At 41.6% G+C, this 21,718-nt stretch overlaps 1 protein-coding gene across 2 annotated transcripts; it reads left to right on the top strand.

The window, feature by feature from the left end:
• The first annotated feature begins 3,579 nt into the window (after window positions 1–3,579).
• On the top strand, window positions 3,580–21,204 carry magl (MAX dimerization protein MGA-like). Of its 2 annotated transcripts, none has more exons than XM_035144528.2 (22): window positions 3,580–3,795; window positions 5,691–6,874; window positions 8,048–8,501; window positions 8,739–8,835; window positions 8,993–9,106; window positions 9,217–9,342; window positions 10,824–10,934; window positions 11,114–11,471; window positions 12,791–12,977; window positions 13,143–13,377; window positions 13,527–13,702; window positions 13,908–14,046; window positions 14,257–14,477; window positions 14,766–14,996; window positions 15,122–15,383; window positions 16,236–16,876; window positions 17,007–17,104; window positions 17,229–17,274; window positions 17,390–17,539; window positions 17,744–17,855; window positions 18,004–18,582; window positions 18,756–21,204. In XM_035144528.2, exons 2-22 carry the CDS (start codon window positions 5,727–5,729, stop codon window positions 19,643–19,645), a joined length of 6,375 nt encoding a protein of 2,124 aa, XP_035000419.2. In that variant the 5' UTR covers window positions 3,580–3,795; window positions 5,691–5,726; the 3' UTR covers window positions 19,646–21,204. The 2 variants fall into 2 exon arrangements, with proteins under 2 accessions (XP_035000419.2, XP_035000418.2); XM_035144527.2 differs by having other exon boundaries at window positions 14,254–14,477.
• The last annotated feature ends 514 nt before the right edge of the window (window positions 21,205–21,718 follow it).

Raw genomic sequence — 21,718 nt, 5'->3', positions numbered from 1 at the left:
TGTTTGTTTTTGCAATTTTAAGAGTAGTTTTCAGTTTGTACGTGTTATTATTTGCTGTTTAAAGAGACTCTCGCAGCAGGAGGAGGACAAGAGAATCTCATGCGGTGAAAGTGTGACCTGAAATAATTGCTGGTCGCTGCTTCGCTCTGATAAATACAGACTCACAAACTCCCTTTGGTTTTTCACTGCACTTACGAACATAACAGCTGTGATTGGAAATGAACATTACCCTGTTGTGCATAAACCAACATAGCCTAAGTTGCTTCTTCTCTCACTCAGAACCAGCAGATTCATAACTTGACCCGTCACTTTCCATCATCTTCTACTGCGCTCTCACTGCCGTGTAAATACAGATTTCGTGGATAGGATTTGAAGCTGCGTGCATGGACGTGCGACTGAACTCTGAAGTGCTCAGCTCTTGACAACCTGTCCCATCCATTAACATTTTGTCATGTGACATGTCGCGTGCATTGACACCTTTGACCTGACAGTTAGCTCAGGAGAAAATGTAACATGAACAACAAAATTAAAAGATTCTGTTTTGACATTGGACAAAAAAAGGAGTCACTTAAAAAGACGACTGTAAAAATTATTAGACGCAGGTTCCATTTTATTCCTGAGGCTGGTTGTGATAAATGTATTTAAGTTTAGAGAGATCTGGTTGATGGCAGGTTGATTGTAACACTCTGATAATATGAGGTCAAACACGTCTCCATTATAAAAAATACAATGAGTAGAATCTGGGTTTTAAACGCGTGGTGATTGATTAAATAGGTTATTATATCTATTCATGGTCATTTTAAACTTGGTTTGACAGTTGTGACAGAACTCACAAAGGTCAAACAAAGTCTGTGCACCGTTTATTGTCTGCGCTGCCACTTCTGATTTTGTCTCAGTGATATCACATTTTGGTAAATGTCTGTAAATAGTTTATTGTTTGTTATGCAACAAAAAATGACAAAGAAGAATAAAATCGATAGTGATGAACTTCAGACTTTACACAATAAAGTAATTTTTTTGTATAACCAATGCGAAACAAAAATTATTAGTAATTTCTAAATGTTCACAGCATTATAAGTGTATTTTAAATGTACATACCTGTCTTGTGTTACAGCTGTGTGTGTGTGTGGGTGTGAGTGTGTGTGTGTGTGTGTGCGAGCGCACTTGTAAACCCTAGAGTTATTTTACAGTTCTAAAATTGTGTAGTGATGAATTTATGTTTAATGTATAACAAATAATCTGATCATCTATGCACATTTATGTGGAAATTGAAAAAGACCCTGCAGTGGACATTAGACTTATGCATAATTAAGGGATTTTATGGGGGGTTTACCACTTGGGTGTTGTTTTGTGCAGAGTAAATATCTTTATATTCATTTATTTATTGTTTTCACACAGTTTGTATGTAAAAGCGTTTCAAAGTCCACCCCCCACGACGGAATACATCGTTTATAAGCTGTCAAAGCAGAATAACCCCACAGGTTTTATTATAGTTTTACTCCAGGATTAGGTGAGCATGAGGTGTTGTCAGGAACAGACTGCAGCGCGTCACCACGAGACGTCCACGTGGGTCACAACCGATGGGTTCACGTGGATTCCCCCCACACTTCCTTGTCGCGATTAGACTCCGCCTCGTTGACACAAACATCACGTTACATTTATGATATGGTCGAAATTTCGTCTTTTCATATGAATACGCTGGATATTAACGCCACAGTGAACTCAACCGTTTCAGAAAATATAAGTTGCTTGGTGTCTTTTAGTGGCACACGCGAGAAATGACCCAGATGTCATCATCTCACGATGCTGCGTGGTGTCGAACACAACAGCTGCCATGCACGCTCACCACTTTTATTATAAGTGTTTGCATCTTTCTCATGGAGGCATTGAATACATCTCCGCGCCCTCCCCTCCCCACCTATCAGAACAATGGTGGACAGATACCACCCTCAATCCACAGACACTTTTGACACCCAGACAAAAAATTAAACATTAATAAATGTTTCATTGACTCCATCAGTTTACTGATCCACTAGATTTGGTGAACCATGTGGCTATATGGATGGTTGGTTGCCATATTAATGTAAGACATAATATTAAGTGGTGAAAATACAGCACATATATACATGTTTTTTTGTCTGTTTATTTTAAACACCCTTGCCAACATTAAATTTAGTTACGTCCAGCTGCCAGTTAAAAGATTCATAAAAGTAAATTTAAGGACACATAACTTAGCTAAAGATTTTTGATTGTGTTGTTATTAAATTAGATTAGCATGTTCGTATAATATTTAATATGAATCAAATCCCTGTGTACATTATAATTAAATATTAAGGCTAAGCAGGACTTACAGAGTGTGTATTTTCTTATGTTGTACATACTTGGGTATCAAAAACTTTAAATGGGTTACTGCAACCCAGTAAATAGTCACCACCCAAAAATCGCTTCATGCTTCAATTTCCTGTGCATCTTATTTGGGAATTCTTACATGGTGATAGAATAACTTTTAATCGGACTATCAATATTCAGCAAATTTATTCCAGCTAATTGTTTGTATAAAAGTATATTAAAGGCTATATAACTTAGCTAATTGTTGTGTTTGTGGTTTAGATCTTTGATTAGCCTGTAGGTGTTATATGTAACATGTAGCGTACAGGTACTTTCGAGCATATTAAGGCAAAATAACAATTAATAAGCGTTTATTAACTTCTTTAGTAAAGACTGCAAAACGTCAATATTTAGGTGACTGCACCCCAGTAAATAGCCACCACCCAACACTCACCATGCTATAACTTCCTGTCCATGTGGGGAAACTCTTACATGACAATAGAATAACTTGGTTATTTATATTCAGGTTTTTTCTCTCGTTATTATGCGACAGATGTTTGCAGGACAGAAAAGTTTGGACCGATGTGCGATGTTTTTTAATTTTTTAACCTCAGCGACTGCCGCCATGTTTGCGAGAGTCGCTGAGGTTAAAAACAGTGGTCCCCGCAGTTTTGCGGCGTGTCTACGAATTACAGCGGTTATAGATTTGAATTGCGCAGGTCCGAGTTGACGATCGGTCGTGTGTCCGAGGAGAAAACACGTGGGCGTTGTCGTATTTATTATATTTTAGAACCAAATTAACATGGGCGGGGTGTTTTTGGCCGTTTTCACTCCGGACAGTGTCACGAGGAAAAAACAGGTCGTAAAAATCCTGCGGAGGAAGCGTGAGGATTGGCTGCGGGAGCGCAACCGCCATGGTGACCGCGTGACGTCACGACCCGAGAGCACGGATGTGTGTGTAAGTGTGTATGTGTGTGTGTACGTGTGAGGGACAGAGAGGAGTGTGTGTGTGTGTGTGAGAGAGAGAATGGAGATGTGATCGTCAAAGGTGAAACAAGTGAAGAGGAAGAGTCTCAGGTGTGTGTGTACGTGTGTGGGTCAATAGAACCACACGCACGCACCCTCGTGCAAACTTGTTGTCCTCACCGGCTCGCGCACGGACTCCCGCTCCCCTCGCGCTGCTGGCGACCCGGGAATCGCGCGCCATCGAGGAGAGGGAGAGAGAGAGAGAGGTGGGGGGTGCTGATATACGTGCATGCGCTTTGACTCCTCCGCGTGCACGCTCGGGTCGGTCGATACGAGCACACACTGGCGTGGCTCTCGGCCTCCATTTGCCAGTTCGTGTTTATGTTCGAGGGACCGCGACGAGGCTCGTTACAACCGACAGGACGTGCAACAGTCGCCACTCTTCGCCGGGAACAGCGTCTCCGCCGCCGGCCACGAGGAGCTCCAACCGACGGTTAAAAGGTGAGGCGTCAGTGAAACCTGCAACTTTCCCCAACTTGCTGAGTGGAGGAGCGGACGGCCTTCCTCTCCTCCCCGCGCGCTGTTAAAGCGGGTGTTAAACAACTTAAACCTCTAACCCGGCTTCACATTTGAATGGTTTACGTAGTTACCCGGAGAATAGTTGTGTGTTTGCGTTGTAAACACGCCGGTAGTAAGTCGCTCGAAGCGCTCGCTCGGCCGGTTAACACCTTTTCCTCAGAGCCCAGCATCTGGGTGTTGGTGTGACCGTGTGGGATGAACCGTGGGGCAGAAAACAGGTTTCCTCTGTGGCGCCTCTGTCGTCGACGGCACTGAACGCGCGTGTGGTTTCTAAGGTGGGACCCCGAGCACAAGACGTGTTGGTGTGTGTGTGTTATCTGTAGTTAGAAACACAGGCCCCCGTCCGAGCGTTTGAGCCATGTCCTCAGCTGAGTGATATCTGCCAGGCCATTGGTCAGTCACACCGAAGAGGTCTCGCAGCTCGCTCCAGGAAGACAAAGTCCAGCTCCCTCACACGGCCGAGATAAATGATCAAACTGAGAAATACTCTCACCTAAAGTCACTTTTGGCATTTTTTAAAATGGAAGTAAAACCAGGCACATGTCATCGAATGGAGATTTTAAAGGGTGCTAACCTAAGGGGGTAGTTACTGTTTTTCTCCTCCAGGGGCTTAACCCTGACCAGATTTAATTTAAAATCGAATGTTTTTATTGTTATTGTTATATATGCATATGCAACATCATTTCAACGTATCAACCTGCGCTCAGTGTCATGCCACTACGGCTGGGCAATAAAACATCATTAATTGTCGCAATATCATTTTCACTTATAGCAATATCACAACAGCCTAAATATTGTATTATATATAAAATATATTGTACATAATGTATAACAATATTATCTCATATAGCACTTTTCAAAACAAAGTTACACAATGGAAAACAAACAACAAAAAAAACATACAAGAATAACAAAAACAGTTATAAAAGAAACGTAAGACATAAATGTAAGCAAAAGAAAGAAGCTACCGTCTCAGTCTGTCATATTTCCTCAGGCAGAGTGCTCCAGAACCTCTTAGTCTTTAGTCCAGAATCTGGAACTGTTCAAATGTAATGTTTCTAATTATCTTATATGTGCAGGAATCATCCAAACAAATCGGCCTACTCATAGTGTCATGCCATAGTGTCAATAAAACAATATCAATAATCATTTCAATAATTTTTCTTTCCAACGTATCCATCAATGTGAGAACATGTCTCCACCAGCTTTTCATAGGATGAGCGATGCCCCCCCCTTGTAAATAAATGATCATTTCTCCATTAGCAGCTAATTTATTTTTCAGGAGGGTATGGTCTGATCCTAAAATTGCTCTGAAATGGTTTGATTCTCAATGGGATTCTTATTTGACATAAAGAGCTCTTCTATGAATCATGCAGATCAGATATCTTGAAACTTGTCCCGGATGCCTTTTTTATTTTACAGTCATACAGCTAGTAACCACAGAAACCAAGAGTCAGATGCCCACTAAATTTGTACAATATAGAAACAAGGCTTTGATATTGACTTTCTTGTTTCTTGGGTTGATATTTAGAGTAGTGCTGCACATTGTAGGTTGTACTAATTGCTGATCATTGTTTGCATTTGTTGATTAATCATTAGCAGCTTTGTCTTTCTGCCACTGTTTGCTCTTCTTGATTGAGCTCTAATGGCTTCTCTTAACTTCTGTTGTAATTATTTAAAACAACATTTTTTGTCTTGGATTTCTATGCTCTGTCTTGTCTGAGTATGTTAATATCTCTGTAATATATGTTGTACCTTCGGAGCGCCACTCTACTAAATGAATAACATTATTATTCTTGTATCTTTTTTTACGTTAGGTATTAAATGAAGTGGAATAACAATATCCGTTGGTGATGCCGGCAACAGACTCTGAACTCACGTCCATGGAGGACCCCCCTGTAGTGGAGGAGGAGAAGGGGAGCCTGACTGATGTCCCTCCGTCGGCTACTCCTGCTGCCATCATTGTTTCACCTCTTTTTCCTACCACTATGACTAATTTCACTAGTGAGACTGAGATCGAGAACAGAGCCGTGTCCATGGCAAGTCATGACTGCAGCTCTGCCCTCTCCTCACCTGCTGAAGCTAGCCCAGCCAAGCCTGCAGTAACATCATCGAATACCCGTGAAGGGACTGTTGAAACGAGCCCACCTACCTCAAACATAGCATCAGCCTCAGACTCTTTAAAATGCTCAGGGACAAATCTTCTCAACATTCCAGACTCATTACCGTTGTCCGAGTGGCCATCCAGCACGTTCGGCGGTGCAGTCCAGAAACAAGATTTTTCTCCTGTTCTAACTTTCAAAGGCGTCACTGTCTCTCTGGAGAATAACAGCGTGTGGAAGCAGTTTAACAGCTGTGGAACTGAGATGATTCTCACAAAACAAGGACGACGCATGTTTCCGTACTGCCGGTATCGTCTGGCTGGCTTAGATCCTGAGGGCCACTACACTCTGGTCCTGTCCTTGGTTCCGTCTGACCAGTTCAAATACCGCTGGAACAGATCCCAGTGGGAGAGCACTGCAGCAGCTGAAAACCAGACCCAGGGTCTGATCCGAGCCTTTGCCCACCATTACGCAACTAGCAAAGGCTCGGTGTGGATGGGCGGCCTGGTTTCTTTCTACAAGCTCAAACTGACCAATAATTTCCAAGACCAGGACGGTCACATAATCCTACACTCCATGCATCGCTACATTCCAAGGCTACATGTGATACCTGTCCCAGATGGAGTCATAACCACACCCGATAAGCCTGTGGTTATGGGGCCGGAAAGCATGACCTTCACTTTTCCACAAACTGAATTCATGGCTGTGACAACTTACCAGAACTTTCGGATCACGCAGCTGAAAATTAACCATAACCCATTTGCAAAAGGCTTCAGGGAGGACGGACACAACCCTCGTCTAGTCCGGGTCAGTGCAGAGCCTCAATCTATGGTGAAGATAGAAGCTCAGTTCAACGTGTTGGAGCCAAATGAAAGCAAAGAGGAGGTTGTGGATCTGAGGTAAGTTGCAGTTTTCTCGTCTGATTTGGTCACTTAGTAACACATTCATATTCCTCTTACAAACCATTCGACAGTTTGCTTTGTCAGACCAGTTAAAGTGAGTTGTCATTATCACCTGAAAACAGGTTCAGTGCGCTTCAATCTGGATTATTTTTGTATTGTTATGTTGGTGCTGAACACACATACTGAATCACTGCTTTTAACTTATTATAACTACAGTATTAACTCAGTAAATCAACCCCAATTAAATTTTTCAATAAATAATGAGAGTAAATTCTGGCAGGTCACTTACAGAAACAATCAAATTTACAGAATGTTGACAACTTTAAAAACATCTAAGTGAAGTATTTTCTAAGACCAACCACTCATTTGAGCTAGCACCTGTTACACAGTCTTCACTAAAACTAAAAATTGTATGTATTAAGTATAATATTCATATAACTTAAACCAGTATTTATTGCGATCCTGTATCTTTACTTTGCCCTTCCAGATAGAAAGCAATTTGCGCTGCACTGGCTGCTGCTTTCAGAGCTTAATAGGTGGAGATGCATCCTTTTTTTGTTTAGACATTTTCCCTACCAACAACAACACATCTGACATACCTACTTGATTTGAAATGTGTATCCGTGATACTGCTTCCCTTCTGGTGTCTTGATAGACACATAAACTCATGTCAGATTATTCAGGGAATTTAGACACTAACAATATCATTTTTTTTCCTCCATTGTGCATTCCGTGCCCGACTGGAAGCTTCGTTTGTATTGGAGTGTTAGTCACAGCTTGCTTGAGAGCTCTCCAAGCTGTGTGCTGCCCTATAAGCAAGCAATGAAAATGTCCTTGTGCTATTGAGAAGAATGGGTTTCAGAGTGCAGCAGTTCTTAAGCAGTTCTCCATTGTTGCATTCTATCTATAGATATAAGATCCAAATCAGACTGTGTTATGGTTACATGTATTAGCTTTTAAGCCTTTTATTCAAGTATATGGACATGTATACATATACTCATATATAGTATAAGGGAAATGTGTGCCAACTAAACTACTGGAATTAGCTTGTTTAAATACCACCAACACATGTATTACAAATTAATATTTTTTTTATTGAAATCATTAAATCTTTTAAACTTCTTCATGTTTACTATCAATAAACAATATTACCTTCAATGTATCTTACAGCACAAAGAATCACGTCGTCCCTGCTTCGGCCTCAAATGTGCCTCCTACTCGGCTGGTCCTGAAGCCCATAATGTCAACATCTTCTAATAAGAACCAACAATATGTCCACTGCTTACGAGGCAAGCATGCTCTTGGTGAGCTTGTGCTTGTCGAAAAACATCCACTTGTGGAATCCGTGGAGGAAAACCTCGATAACATTGTAACCCCTAAGTTGCAGCACAGCCTCGAAGCAATATCCACGACTCCCACTCCCTCAATGTCTACCCCGGGGTCATCGCCTAGGACCCGCAAGAGAAGGAAGAAGACAAACACACGTTGGGTGGCTCGGGGAAGAGAGTGGAGGGCTGCAGCTGCCCCCTCTCACAAGGTCGTCCACAGCCCGTCACTGACTGTCGCTTTGCAACCAGAGCTGGACAATGTCGAGGGCCTGTTGTTTGTGTCATTCACCTCAAAGGTAAAACCACCACAAATGACTAGCAAAGAATGCTCTGCAAATATCAGCACAGCTCTGAAGATTTATTTAATATAATCCAGGTGTTGTTCCTCCTCCAGTGAACCAATGAGCTTGTTGACTTTTCTGTGAAGCTGCACACATTTCTGAAATGACATTTAGTTTTTCTTTAGCAGAAGATGTTGTCTTTATGAGTGGTCTGTGGTTTAAGTTCTGTAAATGTCTTTTGTTATTTCACAGGAAGCTCTTGATGTTCACATCAGGAACAAGCCATCCGAAAGCACAGAACCAGTATCTCCAGTTTCCCCAACGACTCAGAAGCAACTGAAGCAAACAGGTGAACATAAAGAAATTGTTATTTGTTCACCTGTTTTGATCTGTATTTGAACCTTTTATTATACTGTTACAACCTAGTTTTAATTTACTCGACTAACAGTGAAGCAAATGTTGTGCTTGTGATTTGTAAACATTTCTCCTGTGCGTGTGTGTTTCAGAGGAGCTGACCCCAGCGACTGATGAGGAGAAGATCGTTCACAAGGAGGCCGTCCTGCTGCAGGACCTCAGAGTTTTCAAACACAGACAGGTCATCCATCCTGTGCTGCAGGAAGGTGAGTTCATACAAACACACACACAATCATCCCAGTGGTTGACCAGGATTTGACCAAATAACATAATGTGAATATTTTCTGCCTCTGACTCCTTTCTGTCCTTTTTATAGTTGGGTTGAAGCTGAGCTCTCTAAACCCGACCAAGTCTGTTGACCTGCAGTATGTGGGGGTTCATCTGCCTCTTCCTCCAGCAGATCTACCAGAACAAGAAAACTCCACATCGCTCTCTCTCTGTGGTAAGTTGGACAGATTTTTTACTGTCTGCAAACTTTATTTATGGTATATTGTCGTTGTACACATAATTTGTGCCAGTGCTGCCATAATAAGAAAGTGAGTAAAACAAATAAACCCCAAGATTTAACTTTAACCTGTGTAATAAAAGACAGTCTAAATCCTTATTGGCTTTGAATATAGGATCGAAGACCCTTAATCAAGCAGCCTCAGGCTCAACTTCCTGACTAGTGTTGCGCCCCAAGTCTTCAATTATACTCCCTGTTGGGTGTGCACACAGACAGCTGCAGACTCCACAGACAAGTAGTTGTTCTTATCATACTTCTTCCTTGTCCACTTGGAAGAGTGCGTGGGTTGTTGGTACCCATAAAGTGTGAGGAATTATGAATGAGGTAAATCATAGTTTCTCTGTCTAACTTGTTTATAGCCTAATCATAATCATAATCAAATGTTTTCAGTTTGTGTATAAGGACTTTATGAACATTTTCAGCACATTTGTCAATGAATTATCATTTCTGTCACTATTATCATGTTACTGAATTGTCCACAAAATTTGATCTAAAAACCTGATACTTTAAGTTCTGAAACATCTAATTAAATGTTCTTTAATAAGTTAAGTGTAGACACTGTGCGGGTGTGTCTTGTTGGTGCTTGTCTGCTCTGTTTCCACCCTTGACATAATGAGAGTCAAGAGATTTGTTATGATTTCTAGACACAACCGATCAGAGTGTAATCTGATGTCCACACAAAGCCTTGCAATGTGATGATAAAATGAATGTCATGGTGAACCTTGCAGGCCTTTGCTTACGTATTTGCAGATGCAGAAAAAAGAACTCTAGCTTAACTACAGGGTCATTGCTCAGAAACCAGATAATGGTGATTACAAATATGAGATTAGAGCCTTGTATGACTGAAACAGTGGCTCAAGTAGTTTAAGAAAATAGCCTAGAAATAGTTTTGATGTTGAATGTCTGTGTTTGAAACACGTTGGACAGAAATTAGAAACAAACAAGTCCGGAGGGCCTGGCTCTGTGTGGTTCCCAGGACACCTCCGCTTTGTGCTCATTGGATCGAAGTGTTACGTTGATCAATGGACTAGATTTAACCCATTAAGACCTAAGGTGCTGAAACAAACGCACTCTTAAACCATTCTTAAGAACATAATTAAGTATTCACAGTGTTATTTACACCCACCCCCTGATAATTATACATTAATACACACGGACAATAAAACAGAGGCAGTGGTTAATCGTAGTTCCAATCTTGTTCCCTTCTCAACAGTTGTTTCTATCAAGGATTGCGGCTCAACTTAAGCATTTTCAGGATTTTCATTTCTGTCAATTTACACATTGTATTCTGCAATAATGAGAATAACTGTAGAGAAATCTGTTGCCTAAGTAGCACTTAAACCCCACACTGTGAAGCTTTTTTTATTAGTGTGCTTTGTCCTTTAACTGACGACTAACACAGTATATTTCCTTCACAGAGAAAGGACTACCCTTCATCTCCAGGACAGGGAAGACAAGTGACGTGACAAAAATAAAAGGCTGGAAAAACAAGTTCATAAAAAACAAAGAATCGTCTTTTAACAGTGATGGTGAGGCTTGTTCTCCTTGTTGTAGTATCTGCTGTGTCCCTTTTATCATTCAGTGGGATTAGTATAGTCATTGTAATTACTAAAAGATTAACTGAACTGAAACCAGCTGAATATATTAGTGTCTGATTCATTATTCCCCGTTGATAAATTAAAGTCTCTTTATTCTTCCTCTCCAAAAGGATTACAGAAGAACCTTTCTGCCTTCTGCAGCGACATGTTGGATGAGTACTTGGAAAGCGAAGCTAAGCAAATCAGTGAGCGGGCTGCTGCCTTCTCCACGTACTCAGAGGACTCTGTGGCCTATCAGCTGCCCGCTAAAGGCTCCAGCTACGTAAAAACCCTGGACAGCGTGCTCAAGCATCGGAAGCCTGCTCCCAACAGACCTTGCCCGCTCTCCCACAAACCCCCCCTCTACGCTGCAGTGACGTCACCGGCTCCCCCTCGGCCCAGCCCTGCCACACCCGTTCAAGCCAAATCTCCGTCCACACTGACAGATGCTGCAAATGCTGCTTCTGGGTCTAGTGCTGTTTCACACAGGTACGCAAGAACATGTTAGTCTATGGTTTTATGCTATTTTCTTTTAGTGCAGAAAATTGGCACACTGTTGTAAAACTATGAATAAGACCAATGTGGAACTGATAACTGAGAGTCCTTGACTCCTTGGTCAAAATTGATCTCAATTCACTTGGCTTGGCTGTGGATGCTGTTTGCGAGATTAGGTGGTGTATCGAGGGTTATTTCCTAGTCTGCTACTTCATCTTATCTTAAATTATGGAGGAGTGTAAGTATTTCTGTGACCCTTTATATCTGTCGTACTTGACATAGATCTTACATTTCATTTATTACGGTCTATAAAGGTCCTATATTTAACTTGTTGAAACCTGGGGTTTCTGAGATGCAGTTCTTTCATTTACTAGTGCATTGCCTTTTCTAAACCTGCCTGTTTGGATTGGGCTTTTTACTGGACCTTTGGTAATGCTGGTTGCAGCATTCTTTCTGAAATTGTAAACCTGCCCTGCAGTAATTGAGCTGCAGTCTACAGAAACCTAAAGCAGCATCACCGCTTCTGCACAAAGAGCTGTTCACCTGTTTATTCAAAGTTTGGTGACGCTTGACTCAGTTCACAGAACCGTAAACTTGAAAATCAGTTTCGCAAACGCACCTGTTATCGTGATTAACATGAACTGTTTAATCAAATTGTATTAATGTTAAACATATCAGCTCTATTAAAGGGATAGTTTAAATTCACTTATCTACTCACCACTATGCAGATGGAGGGGTGGGTGAAGTGTTTGAGTCCACTGAACACTTCTGAACTTTGTTGCAGCTGAATCCCATACAACTGAAGTAACTGGTGATATACAGTTCAGACGTAATAAAACCACATACAAATCATAACATGCCTGCCTACTGCTCGTGTGGTGTCATATTCGACTTGAAACGGCGTCCCCTAAGCGCCCCCAAGTCCTTAACAACAAACATATGTATCGACTTCACAAAAAGTGTAATAAGATAGAACCGTTCTTCTAATGGCCATTTACAGTTTCACAGCTTTTTCCAAATGTGTTTTGTCTTTAATTTTTGTAAGAGTAACTCCTGAGCTTATGTCTTGTTTAGCCCACTTGTCTTCCTTTTATGTGGAGTATGTCTGTGTTTGTAGAACAATGTTAACATGCTTTCTTTGAGATGTACACATTTAAGTTCAATCTGAATTAGCACATACCTTTTTAAATACTACAAATATCTTTCCATGTAAACTCCCCTCCATCATTCCACCTACAGTCTTTTATCTCGTTGTTTTTCCCACTAAACCTCAAACCACGCAGAACATAATTTGTTCCTCTCTCTCTCTTCAGATCATCTACACACCACCCAGCGAGCTTTGGGCAGAACCAGGGGATAACACACAGACCGGCAAGCTTACCTAAGTTTGAGGTCAAACTATTGCAAATGGAGGTCGGAGCCCTGAACGAGGGTCTGAGAAGAACGCAGCTGACTCCAGACAGGCTGACCGTGGCTCTGTCTGTACTCCTGACAAAACAGGTATATGACATACTGTGTTTGTACAATCATTTGATACCAATGACGGGCTGTGTCTGTTCTGATGTCTTTTTTTGGTCAAGTAAAAAGTAATTCTTGTTTTTGTAATGTAAAATCTAAATCAGAGATTAAGAGGTGTTGTCTGTCTTCTCCTTTCCTTTTAATCAGATGCATTTTTTGGGCCTGAAGGAACCTTTATATCCACAGTCTAAAGACACTGGACTAGAATGTAGTCAGGAGTTCTGCAGACTGGGCTGTGTGTGTTCCAGTCTGCAGAATCTGAACAGAGGTCCTCTCCACTGCCGCCGGCCTGAATGCATGTTTGGTTGTACCTGCTTCAAACGCAAGATCACCAAGCACATTTCTGCTGGGGAGAGGGAACCAGAGATCCAATCTGTTTACTGTAAGATTTTGTATATCATTTATGTATTTTTATTCTGACTCATAAATGGTTATTTCAATTTGTATGGCTTTTGATTTATTTGGACGTCTGTTTGGTTGCAACCCTCAGTAACTCACAAGTGTTAACCACATGCTTTTGTCCTTCCTCAGCTATGACTAATACGCAACATGTGGTTCAACCTTGCCCAGGCTCCCACACTCATAAACTGTGGAAACGCAACATTACTGATGAGGATGCAGAGCCGCTCTTCGTCCCCGAAAGTCCTCAATATTTGGTCTCGGCAAAGAACGTGAAACACAGCAGTGTTACTCGTCTAACACAGCCGGTAAATTATAAAAGCCGTTCTTTTATTGGATTTAAATGAAGCTTTTCCAAATGTTTGTACTAAAAGCTCTTGATTTATTCATTAGATTCTTGTAAATATTGCTATTTATTTACTGTTAGTTTTTATATCAAAAAATCTGTGCTCATGGTTTTTTTCTTTAATCCATTGTCCCTTTTTTGATTTATTGAAATTTTGATTATTTCAGATTGGAGAGGACAAGGATCCAGTGTATAAATACTGGGATAGCATGACATGTGCTCGTGTCAGAGAGTTCAAAAGCAGAAAACAGAAGACAACCACTGACAACCCGCAGAGATACCATCCAAGTACTTTAAAGAAAACAGGTCAAGAAATGTACATGGGTGTAATTAAAACATAATGTAATCCTGTTTGTTATACCACAGACAATTAGACTACATTTTCTTAAATCCTTATTTTGTTGTTTTGTGTTTTCTTACTAGTGTTTTCTTTGTGTTGGCTGGATGTACCCAACTGTATGATACTGAAAATATTTGCTGTTATACATAACCATATCTCCTTATGTCCCTCAGCAGGGAAGACAGGTCAGGAAACCACAGAAAAAGAACCAAAGAAGCAAATCCAGATCCAGTCAACATGTCAGTGGAAAAAGGACCACAAAATGGTCCTAGGAGCTTTATGTCGGCGCATGAATGAGAAAAGGTTGTCTCAGAGTTTCCACATCGGACCATACCTCATCAGCCCACTCACCAAGATCTCCATGCAAAAGCCCAGTGGCTTGATTGTCACCTACAGGGTAGGATTCCAATGAGTAATCTATTGGTTTTAAGTCTATTACCTGTAGTATATTTAAAGAATTATACAGAAGTAATGGTTGGGATGTTTTTTCACTTAAACTTACAGGCTTACAGCTTTGACTTCTTAGCTATTTGCATTACCATTTAAAAAGAACAGCAGGTACACCAAAATAGACCAGCTTCTAAATATTGTCAGATCTCAGTGGTTGTTTCTAAGTAGTGTTTTAACCTCGTTTCATTACTTAGATTTTTTTTTAAATATAATTCTCCTACTCTACTTCTTGTAGGTGCAAATAAGTAAACCATCAAAAGCCAGTGATAATGAGGAGGATGAACGTGACAACAGTGATGAGGAAAAGCTTGTTGATGGGGAAACCAACACAGAGGAGGAAGACGGCCTCAGTGAAGAGTTGGAGATGCAGGTTGGAGTCACGCCTTTCCTGGGTGGAGTTTTACCTGCAGGCAAACTCAAAGCCAGGACCAAACCTGCTGGCAGCCAACCATGTGCACTTGTACAGGTTAGCCTCAAGGAAAAACACCTTTAACTAGTAGAAAATGACTGACGGTGTTGATAATGGTTGGGTGTAAAGTATGTACTTGTAATTGTAAAGTTTAACATTCTCATATATATATTTCTTTGCAGGTGAATGGCAAATCTTACAATCAGGCCAGACTGTTGCTGGGAAGTATGGGATCTCTACATCCAGCTAACCGCCTTGCAGCATACGTGACAGGCCGACTTAATGCTCCCGCTGACATTTCTCATAAAAACTCTCAGAAGCCAGACTCAATACTAAGGAGCAACAGTCCTAGTACTCTGCATGTGAAAGCCACAGACACTGAAGTGCCTCACACGGTCACTGCAAGGAGAACCACAAAGCTGAAGATTGCAGTCCAATCATTAGGTAAGATCGTCTCTGTTGCTACACCTTAGCACACACACACACACACATTGTTGAAACTATTTAGATGACAGCACACCTAAAGTGAAGCCAAATCATCTTGATCGCCCCCTAGTGACTGGTTGCATTAAATCCCTGCTTCAGTCATGTTAGTAGATGTGACCTGGGTCAAACTGACAAAGTCAAAAGTATACGTCAAATCCCTTTTCCCCAGAGTTAGTGCCGGCCATTTTAAGTTGTTCTTAGTGTTTAATTGTTCATATACCTGATAAGTTTGGTTTTAATTAGTTATTTGATGCTATAAAAACGGGGTGAAACGTAATGATTGACAGCTGAGACTGACTCGCGATTGGTCGAGTGAGTGTATCGGCTTGACCGCAGCGCCACACCAGGATCCCTACTGCACAGCCTTTGGCTCCAAATGATATCAAAAGCACAAGATGGCGGCACCAGTATCTGATATACATTTTAGCCTCATTTTTGTACGATGGGAGGAAATAGAGTTGCGTTGTCCGTTCTTAATTTACAATCTATTGATAAAACTAAATTTCATGTAAGGTGTAAGGATCAAATAAATGAACACAAACCTTTGTCTGTGTTCTGTGCATTTTAATCATGATATATCTGTTACTAGTACAATAAACAGGCTGAGAAAAAAGCAGCAGTGTAGTTATATCAGCATTAATTAAACATTGCTGCTAATTCACAATATTAAAGAATCCAAGGATAGACCTTCATGTTATTCGTTCTCCATAACTTTTCTTTAAAGATTGAGATTCTTTGAAAGTCCCTAATCAAGCAGGATCATTATTTCTTTGTCTCACTGCCCTGCCTCGCATTTTTCTGTTCCTTCAGTTCCGTTGCATCTCGACTCCTGGAAAAAAGGATCCACCCCCTTCCCACAGCATTCACAAAACTCCTCCAGTGTTATCCGTGTCAAGCCGTTCATCTCGACCCAGCTCAGCTCAGTCAGTCACCGCCACACCAGCTCCAAGTCCTCGCCGGTCTCTCTCACCGTTTCCCCCTCACTGAAAAGCCCCAGCTTCCTTGGACAGAGTGGGACTTATTCTTTCAGGATCTGCCCTCCAGCCAACGAGAGCACCAAAGGCCAGAATCCACCAGGGGTGGCCTTGCCTGGGGGCTTCACCCTCATTGACCTCCCAAGGCCTGGATGTAATGAAGCTACACAACCATCACAAACTGTAAAGACTATAAACATGACTGCTGCTAAAAATATAACTCCCCCACAACAAGATGCCTTGTTTAATTATAGACAACCAGCTAGTTGGGATGCAAACTGGCTCGGTTTGGACACTTTATCAAGTAGTGCATCATTAGAGCCTGGCTTCTCATCTAGGCTGGTGTGTGGTGAAAAGATGTCTCCAGGTTATGACGCCAACAGCAGACGGGTGGAATCAAACATGGATTTCACCTCAGAATGCCTAAGCTCTGAAGACTCTGACTATTGTGGAGATGGTGATGGTGACGAAGAATACGTATGTTAAAGAAATATTTATTACATAGCGTAAATTGGTTTTGAAATGTAAAATGTGAATTATATGGCCTAAACAAAAACATCAACCTGTAGTCACAGCTTAAACAACATTGTGAATGTTGTTTCTTCAGGAGGAGCTATTGGACATTGAGACGGTAGAGGAAGAAAGACAAGAAATGGCCATCGCAGAAATGAAGGAGGCTGCTATAAAAACATTACAGGACTCACGGTAATACACACGAGAATGTGTGTGCTTGTGAATGAAAAGATATATAAAGAAGTATGTGTTGAAGTTTGAATTATACTCGAGAGGTTTGAAGAATTTTTTTTTTTATTCTTTTCTGCGATTCCAGTCTCTTCCAGTCCAGTCTTGTACCTGAAACGGAACTCAGCACCCAGGTACTCACAACCAACCATTTCTAAAATCACTTTGCCGTGGCTTTTTAAGTGAAGGGTCGTGTTGGTGTTGCATGTGTTGCTCATTATCTCTGCTGTCTCTCTCTCCCCCCCCCAGGAAGAACGGGACAAAAAGAAGCAAAAAATCCACACAGCGCTTGAAAGGCAGAGACGCTCTGAACAGCGGATACTCTTTGACAAACTCCAGACCATCCTTTGCGGTGACCTCGGTGGCATCAAGCCCCCCAGGCTCCACCTGCTCTCACTGGTCAGTTCCACAATATCCTCAAGCAGTTTTTTTTTCTCCAATTATGGTGGCCCACAAACATAAAATAAATAAAACCCCTTTTATATTAGCTGTGTATCCCTGTATAAACTGTTTACAAATGTATAATTGTAGTCCGACAGGATAATCCATTCACAGCTCTGTTACCGTCTTCACAGTCTTTTCTGGGGGGTTCTGTGTTTGCAGGCTGTGAAGGAAATCCAAGACATGGGTGAGACGTCCGAGTTCCTCAAGGAGAAGAAGAGGAAATTGTCTCAGTTACAGTCAGACTATGTGAATAAGCTCTCCATTTTGTCTGGTATGTACAGTTTCTGTTCCTGCAAGTTGACATTTTAAATTCGATAAATAAAATGCAGCCGCTCATGTTAAGTTGTGTGTGTGTGTGTGTGTGTATTTTAGCTGCCTTCACTGAAACTTGTTTCATGTGAAATGTCACCATTTTTTAGGGAAGTCCGAGAATCTGATCAAACACAAGCTGAGTGACATCTGCATGAGGCATAAAATGAGAGAGAAGGCGATGAAATGGAGTCCATTCTTTTCCCAGCTCCTCCAGTCCAGAGCTGCTTTCCTGCAAAACACAGCCTCCCAGTCCCAGCACATGCCCCTGTTACAACCTGACTTCATCACAACTCAATCTGAGGCGAAGCCACACAAAACTGCTGCCCAAACAAATGCACAACCCCTGCTTGAGCCTAACTCAACCCAATCCAGTGAAAACCCTCCCAAACCCGTGTCCACACCGCTGCCTCATCCTCAGGCTGCGTCCACGCCTGCCAAGGCTGACCTCACTGCAGCCCTATCCCAGGGAGAGAATCAGAAAGAGCCTGGAGCTCCAGCCCAGGGCAGCGTGCCTAATTCACATTCTCAGGTCCCGGCAGGTAAAGACATCCCTCCAACCACTGCAACCCCTGTAACTAAAACACCCAATCGCAAAAAGCCCTCCAAACGCCCTTTACCGTCCGTTGCACTTCCTCTGATTCGCTCTAAGACTGGCAGACTCATACTTCCCTCATCCATGAAACCAAGTAAGTTGTTGCATTGCGTAAGACATCCATGAAGCACTTTGTAAACTTGTTTTTGAAAAGTGCTGTATAAATATAGTTTATTAGTATTATTATTAGTTATCCAGGTCTAATTGTTTCATTTAAATTTCCAATTATCATTTTATTAAATGCATATTTTGTTTATCTTCTCACAGCTTCTCCAGGCTTCTTTACTCTCATGCTAATGGAGGCAAAGCTGAAGACAGGGGTGAATGGGGTAAGCACTTTAGCTGATATGCCGTCTGATGTGGAATCCAACAACCAGGAGAAGAGCCTGTCTTCATCCAACCCACCCTCGGCCTCAGAGAGCAGCCATGTTCTGGAGGAAACGACTACATCCTTAAACTCCGATCCAAAGTCTCCACATCTACTCAATCCCATGTTTGAGTTAACCCTCCTTAACAAATCAATTATCATGCCTTCAGTGGCTTTGCAGGACAACCAGAAGGGGGGCACAGTGGAAGGTTTGAGCATAACACCGCCAGCTGCTTCTTTGAGCTTAAACTGTACGCAACAGTTTCATGGTTCTAAATCCAAACCTAAACCTCCTGCAATAATACCCCGCAGAGGCAGGCCTCCAAAGAACCGCGTCGCTACCCAACCATTCCCTGTGGTAGACGAGACCAGGAAACCAGTCATTGAAAGTGCAACATCTCCTCTGGTCGAAGAAAGACAAAGTGAAACTGAATCTTTGGGATTGACCAAGAAACGAGCTGCGGACAGCCCAGCAGTGGCCAGTGATGCAGCAGACAGTCCTGTCCCGGTGAAAAGAGGCAGAGGACGGCCCCCGAAGCAGAGGGAGCCAGGAGAGCAATGGATTCCGGCTGCACAGAGGAGAAGACGTTCTTCTAAATCCAACGAGGACAGCCCTGTCAGACTGTCTTACCTTTTGAAAGGCCAAGATACCAATACTGCCTCACTAGGCGAGCTAAACGCATCACGGCCGTTAACGCGCGGTGCTTTAGGAAAGGACCTCCCCAGTGCCAAGAGACGTTCGTGGATCGACGTAGAGAAGGAGCTGGAACTAGAGCTGGATTCTGAATAGCTCTCTTAACTTCCTGCCGCTGCAATAACCAACGCACACGATTATTTAACCTCAGTCTCACACTGAAACCACATCCCTCTCTGAGGCAGACACACCTGTCCGACCGTCATCCTCCGAGTCTTACACATGTAGAGGGGGCTTGTCTTGAAAGCCTCACCAAACGTGCCTGTGTTTAAATCCAAAGGACCAGAGACCAACACTAGGTGCTGCTCTTTTTCTGTACGAGTCAGCACACAACTCAGTGGACTTCTTTCATACTGTAGAGACGGGGCTGTTTATACGGTGGCCGAGACGTCTCACACAAGCACATTTACGGAAAACACGAATGCAAGAGCCACAGCACAACTGACAAACTAACTCTATCACAACAGTTTGAGCGATGACGAATATTGACAATGAAATGAGCTGAGTTGTTGTTCATGAAAACCTAGTCAAGCCTGCTTAAAATGTGAAGCTTGTCTATGTGAGGTGTTGCTTGGGCCTCCATAAAAGGAAGAACGCACCTGTACCGTAACACCTCAAATAGACAAGCATCAAATTTAAGTGGCGACTGGTTTGTGCGTGTTTCCACAAACGTGCATCAATGAATTGACGACAGTAAGTAATGCTCGTTTCATTGTCAACATGGGTTGTCACTCACTTTTCTTGCTGTGTTGAGGCTTTGGCAGAGTTTTTTGTAAATTGTATGAGAAGTCTCGCCCATTTTAGTTTTCTGGTATAAAGAAGAGAATGCATTACGTGACCTGCTGAATGTATGAATGAAATTTAGTTTTGATATTTTCCGTGGTAAATTTCCTCTTTAAGTGACGCCTACTCTCACGTTTATTTCTTTTCAAAAACAATACTAAGATTAATTCAGATTGTTTTTGTTGAAGTCATTTATTACTAATCTGTCATATGCAAATGAATATTAAGCCGTACAGATGACATTAATTAATCTTCAGCCTTCCAGTGTGAATTAAATATCTGTTTCCTGAATAGAATCAGACAATACACTGTGTCATTAACTATGTGAAACCTAAATGTTAATAGTTTTTTTATTTTTGTTAGGAGCTAGTCTGATGCGTATTTCCTCATTAGAATTCCTTCTTTGTCACTAACAGTGAAAATCATCTGTAGGAGCACTTTATGGTTCTTTTAGTATCTGACTTGTATTGATCTTTATTTGGGGATTTAGTTCAATAATAAATAAACCTGAGGTGTCACAAGCAATCAAGAAGCTGTTAGCCCTGTATCTATAAAAATAACCTGTACATAATGTATTTCTTTTTTTAATCACTATATATCTTTCTCAAGAGGGATTTTTGAAACACTGGTTGTCCTAATACTTGTGAGTTATAAGTTGAAAATGTGAAAAGTAATGTGGCCTTTGAAATGAATAAAATGTTTATGCATTTATCACGTCACACTTCAATCTGTCAAAAAGTATTGAGACAGAATTGATTTTCCTTTTGTGAATAGGGAGCGAACATTTTTCCTCTAGAACAAACACAACTGGTCAGAGAATTTGCTCATTGTTTTTAAAAAGATCATTAAAAGACACTGAATTTAAATTGGAATTATTGTTTCTGTTCAATTCATTTTACACTTCATACACATTTTACACTCGCCCAGTTATCGTCCAAAAGAGCAACAATGACGGAACACTCACGTTCAGTAGACCTTATCAGTTCATTGTACTTTGGTTATTTTGTGTAAATCATTGCCTCTGGAATTAAAGCACCTTGATACACGGTGAAAGGGACAGATTTGTAATCTCAGTGGGAGTAACCAGGTTAAATGGAGACAAATAATAAATTACCAGTGGCCTGACGTCACTGCGTGGAGGGGGCGTGGTCTGTTTTGACAGGAAGCCAAATGGAGGGAGCACGTGGTCAAGGCCAACATTTTAAATCTCTGGGAATCACCTCAAACATAATATTTAAGTAACGTTATGATCTGACTGTTGGATGATAATGAAGCGACCGAGACACTTGACACACTATAACTGTGCTGGCTGCCTTTTTATGGCTCTGTCTGATTTTATTGCATATGAATTAGATGAAGTGCCTGTGTGTCTACTGAGAGCTTGTT

Source organism: Hippoglossus stenolepis, chromosome 20 (genome assembly GCF_022539355.2).
Source record: "Hippoglossus stenolepis isolate QCI-W04-F060 chromosome 20, HSTE1.2, whole genome shotgun sequence".
In the NCBI taxonomy this organism is placed as follows: Eukaryota; Metazoa; Chordata; class Actinopteri; order Pleuronectiformes; family Pleuronectidae; genus Hippoglossus; species Hippoglossus stenolepis.
This window is presented reverse-complemented; position numbering and strand designations above follow the sequence as displayed.

What these genes read in the sequence shown, in the direction of transcription:
- magl (XM_035144527.2), top strand. Translation starts at nt 5,727, where the DNA reads ATGCCGGCAACAGACTCTGAACTCACGTCCATGGAGGACCCCCCTGTA. An exon ending in AGAGATCCAATCTGTTTACT is followed by an intron (nt 13,378 to 13,526) that starts GTAAGATTTTGT and finishes GTCCTTCCTCAG; the next exon opens with CTATGACTAATACGCAACAT. An exon ending in AACCATGTGCACTTGTACAG is followed by an intron (nt 14,997 to 15,121) that starts GTTAGCCTCAAG and finishes ATTTCTTTGCAG; the next exon opens with GTGAATGGCAAATCTTACAA.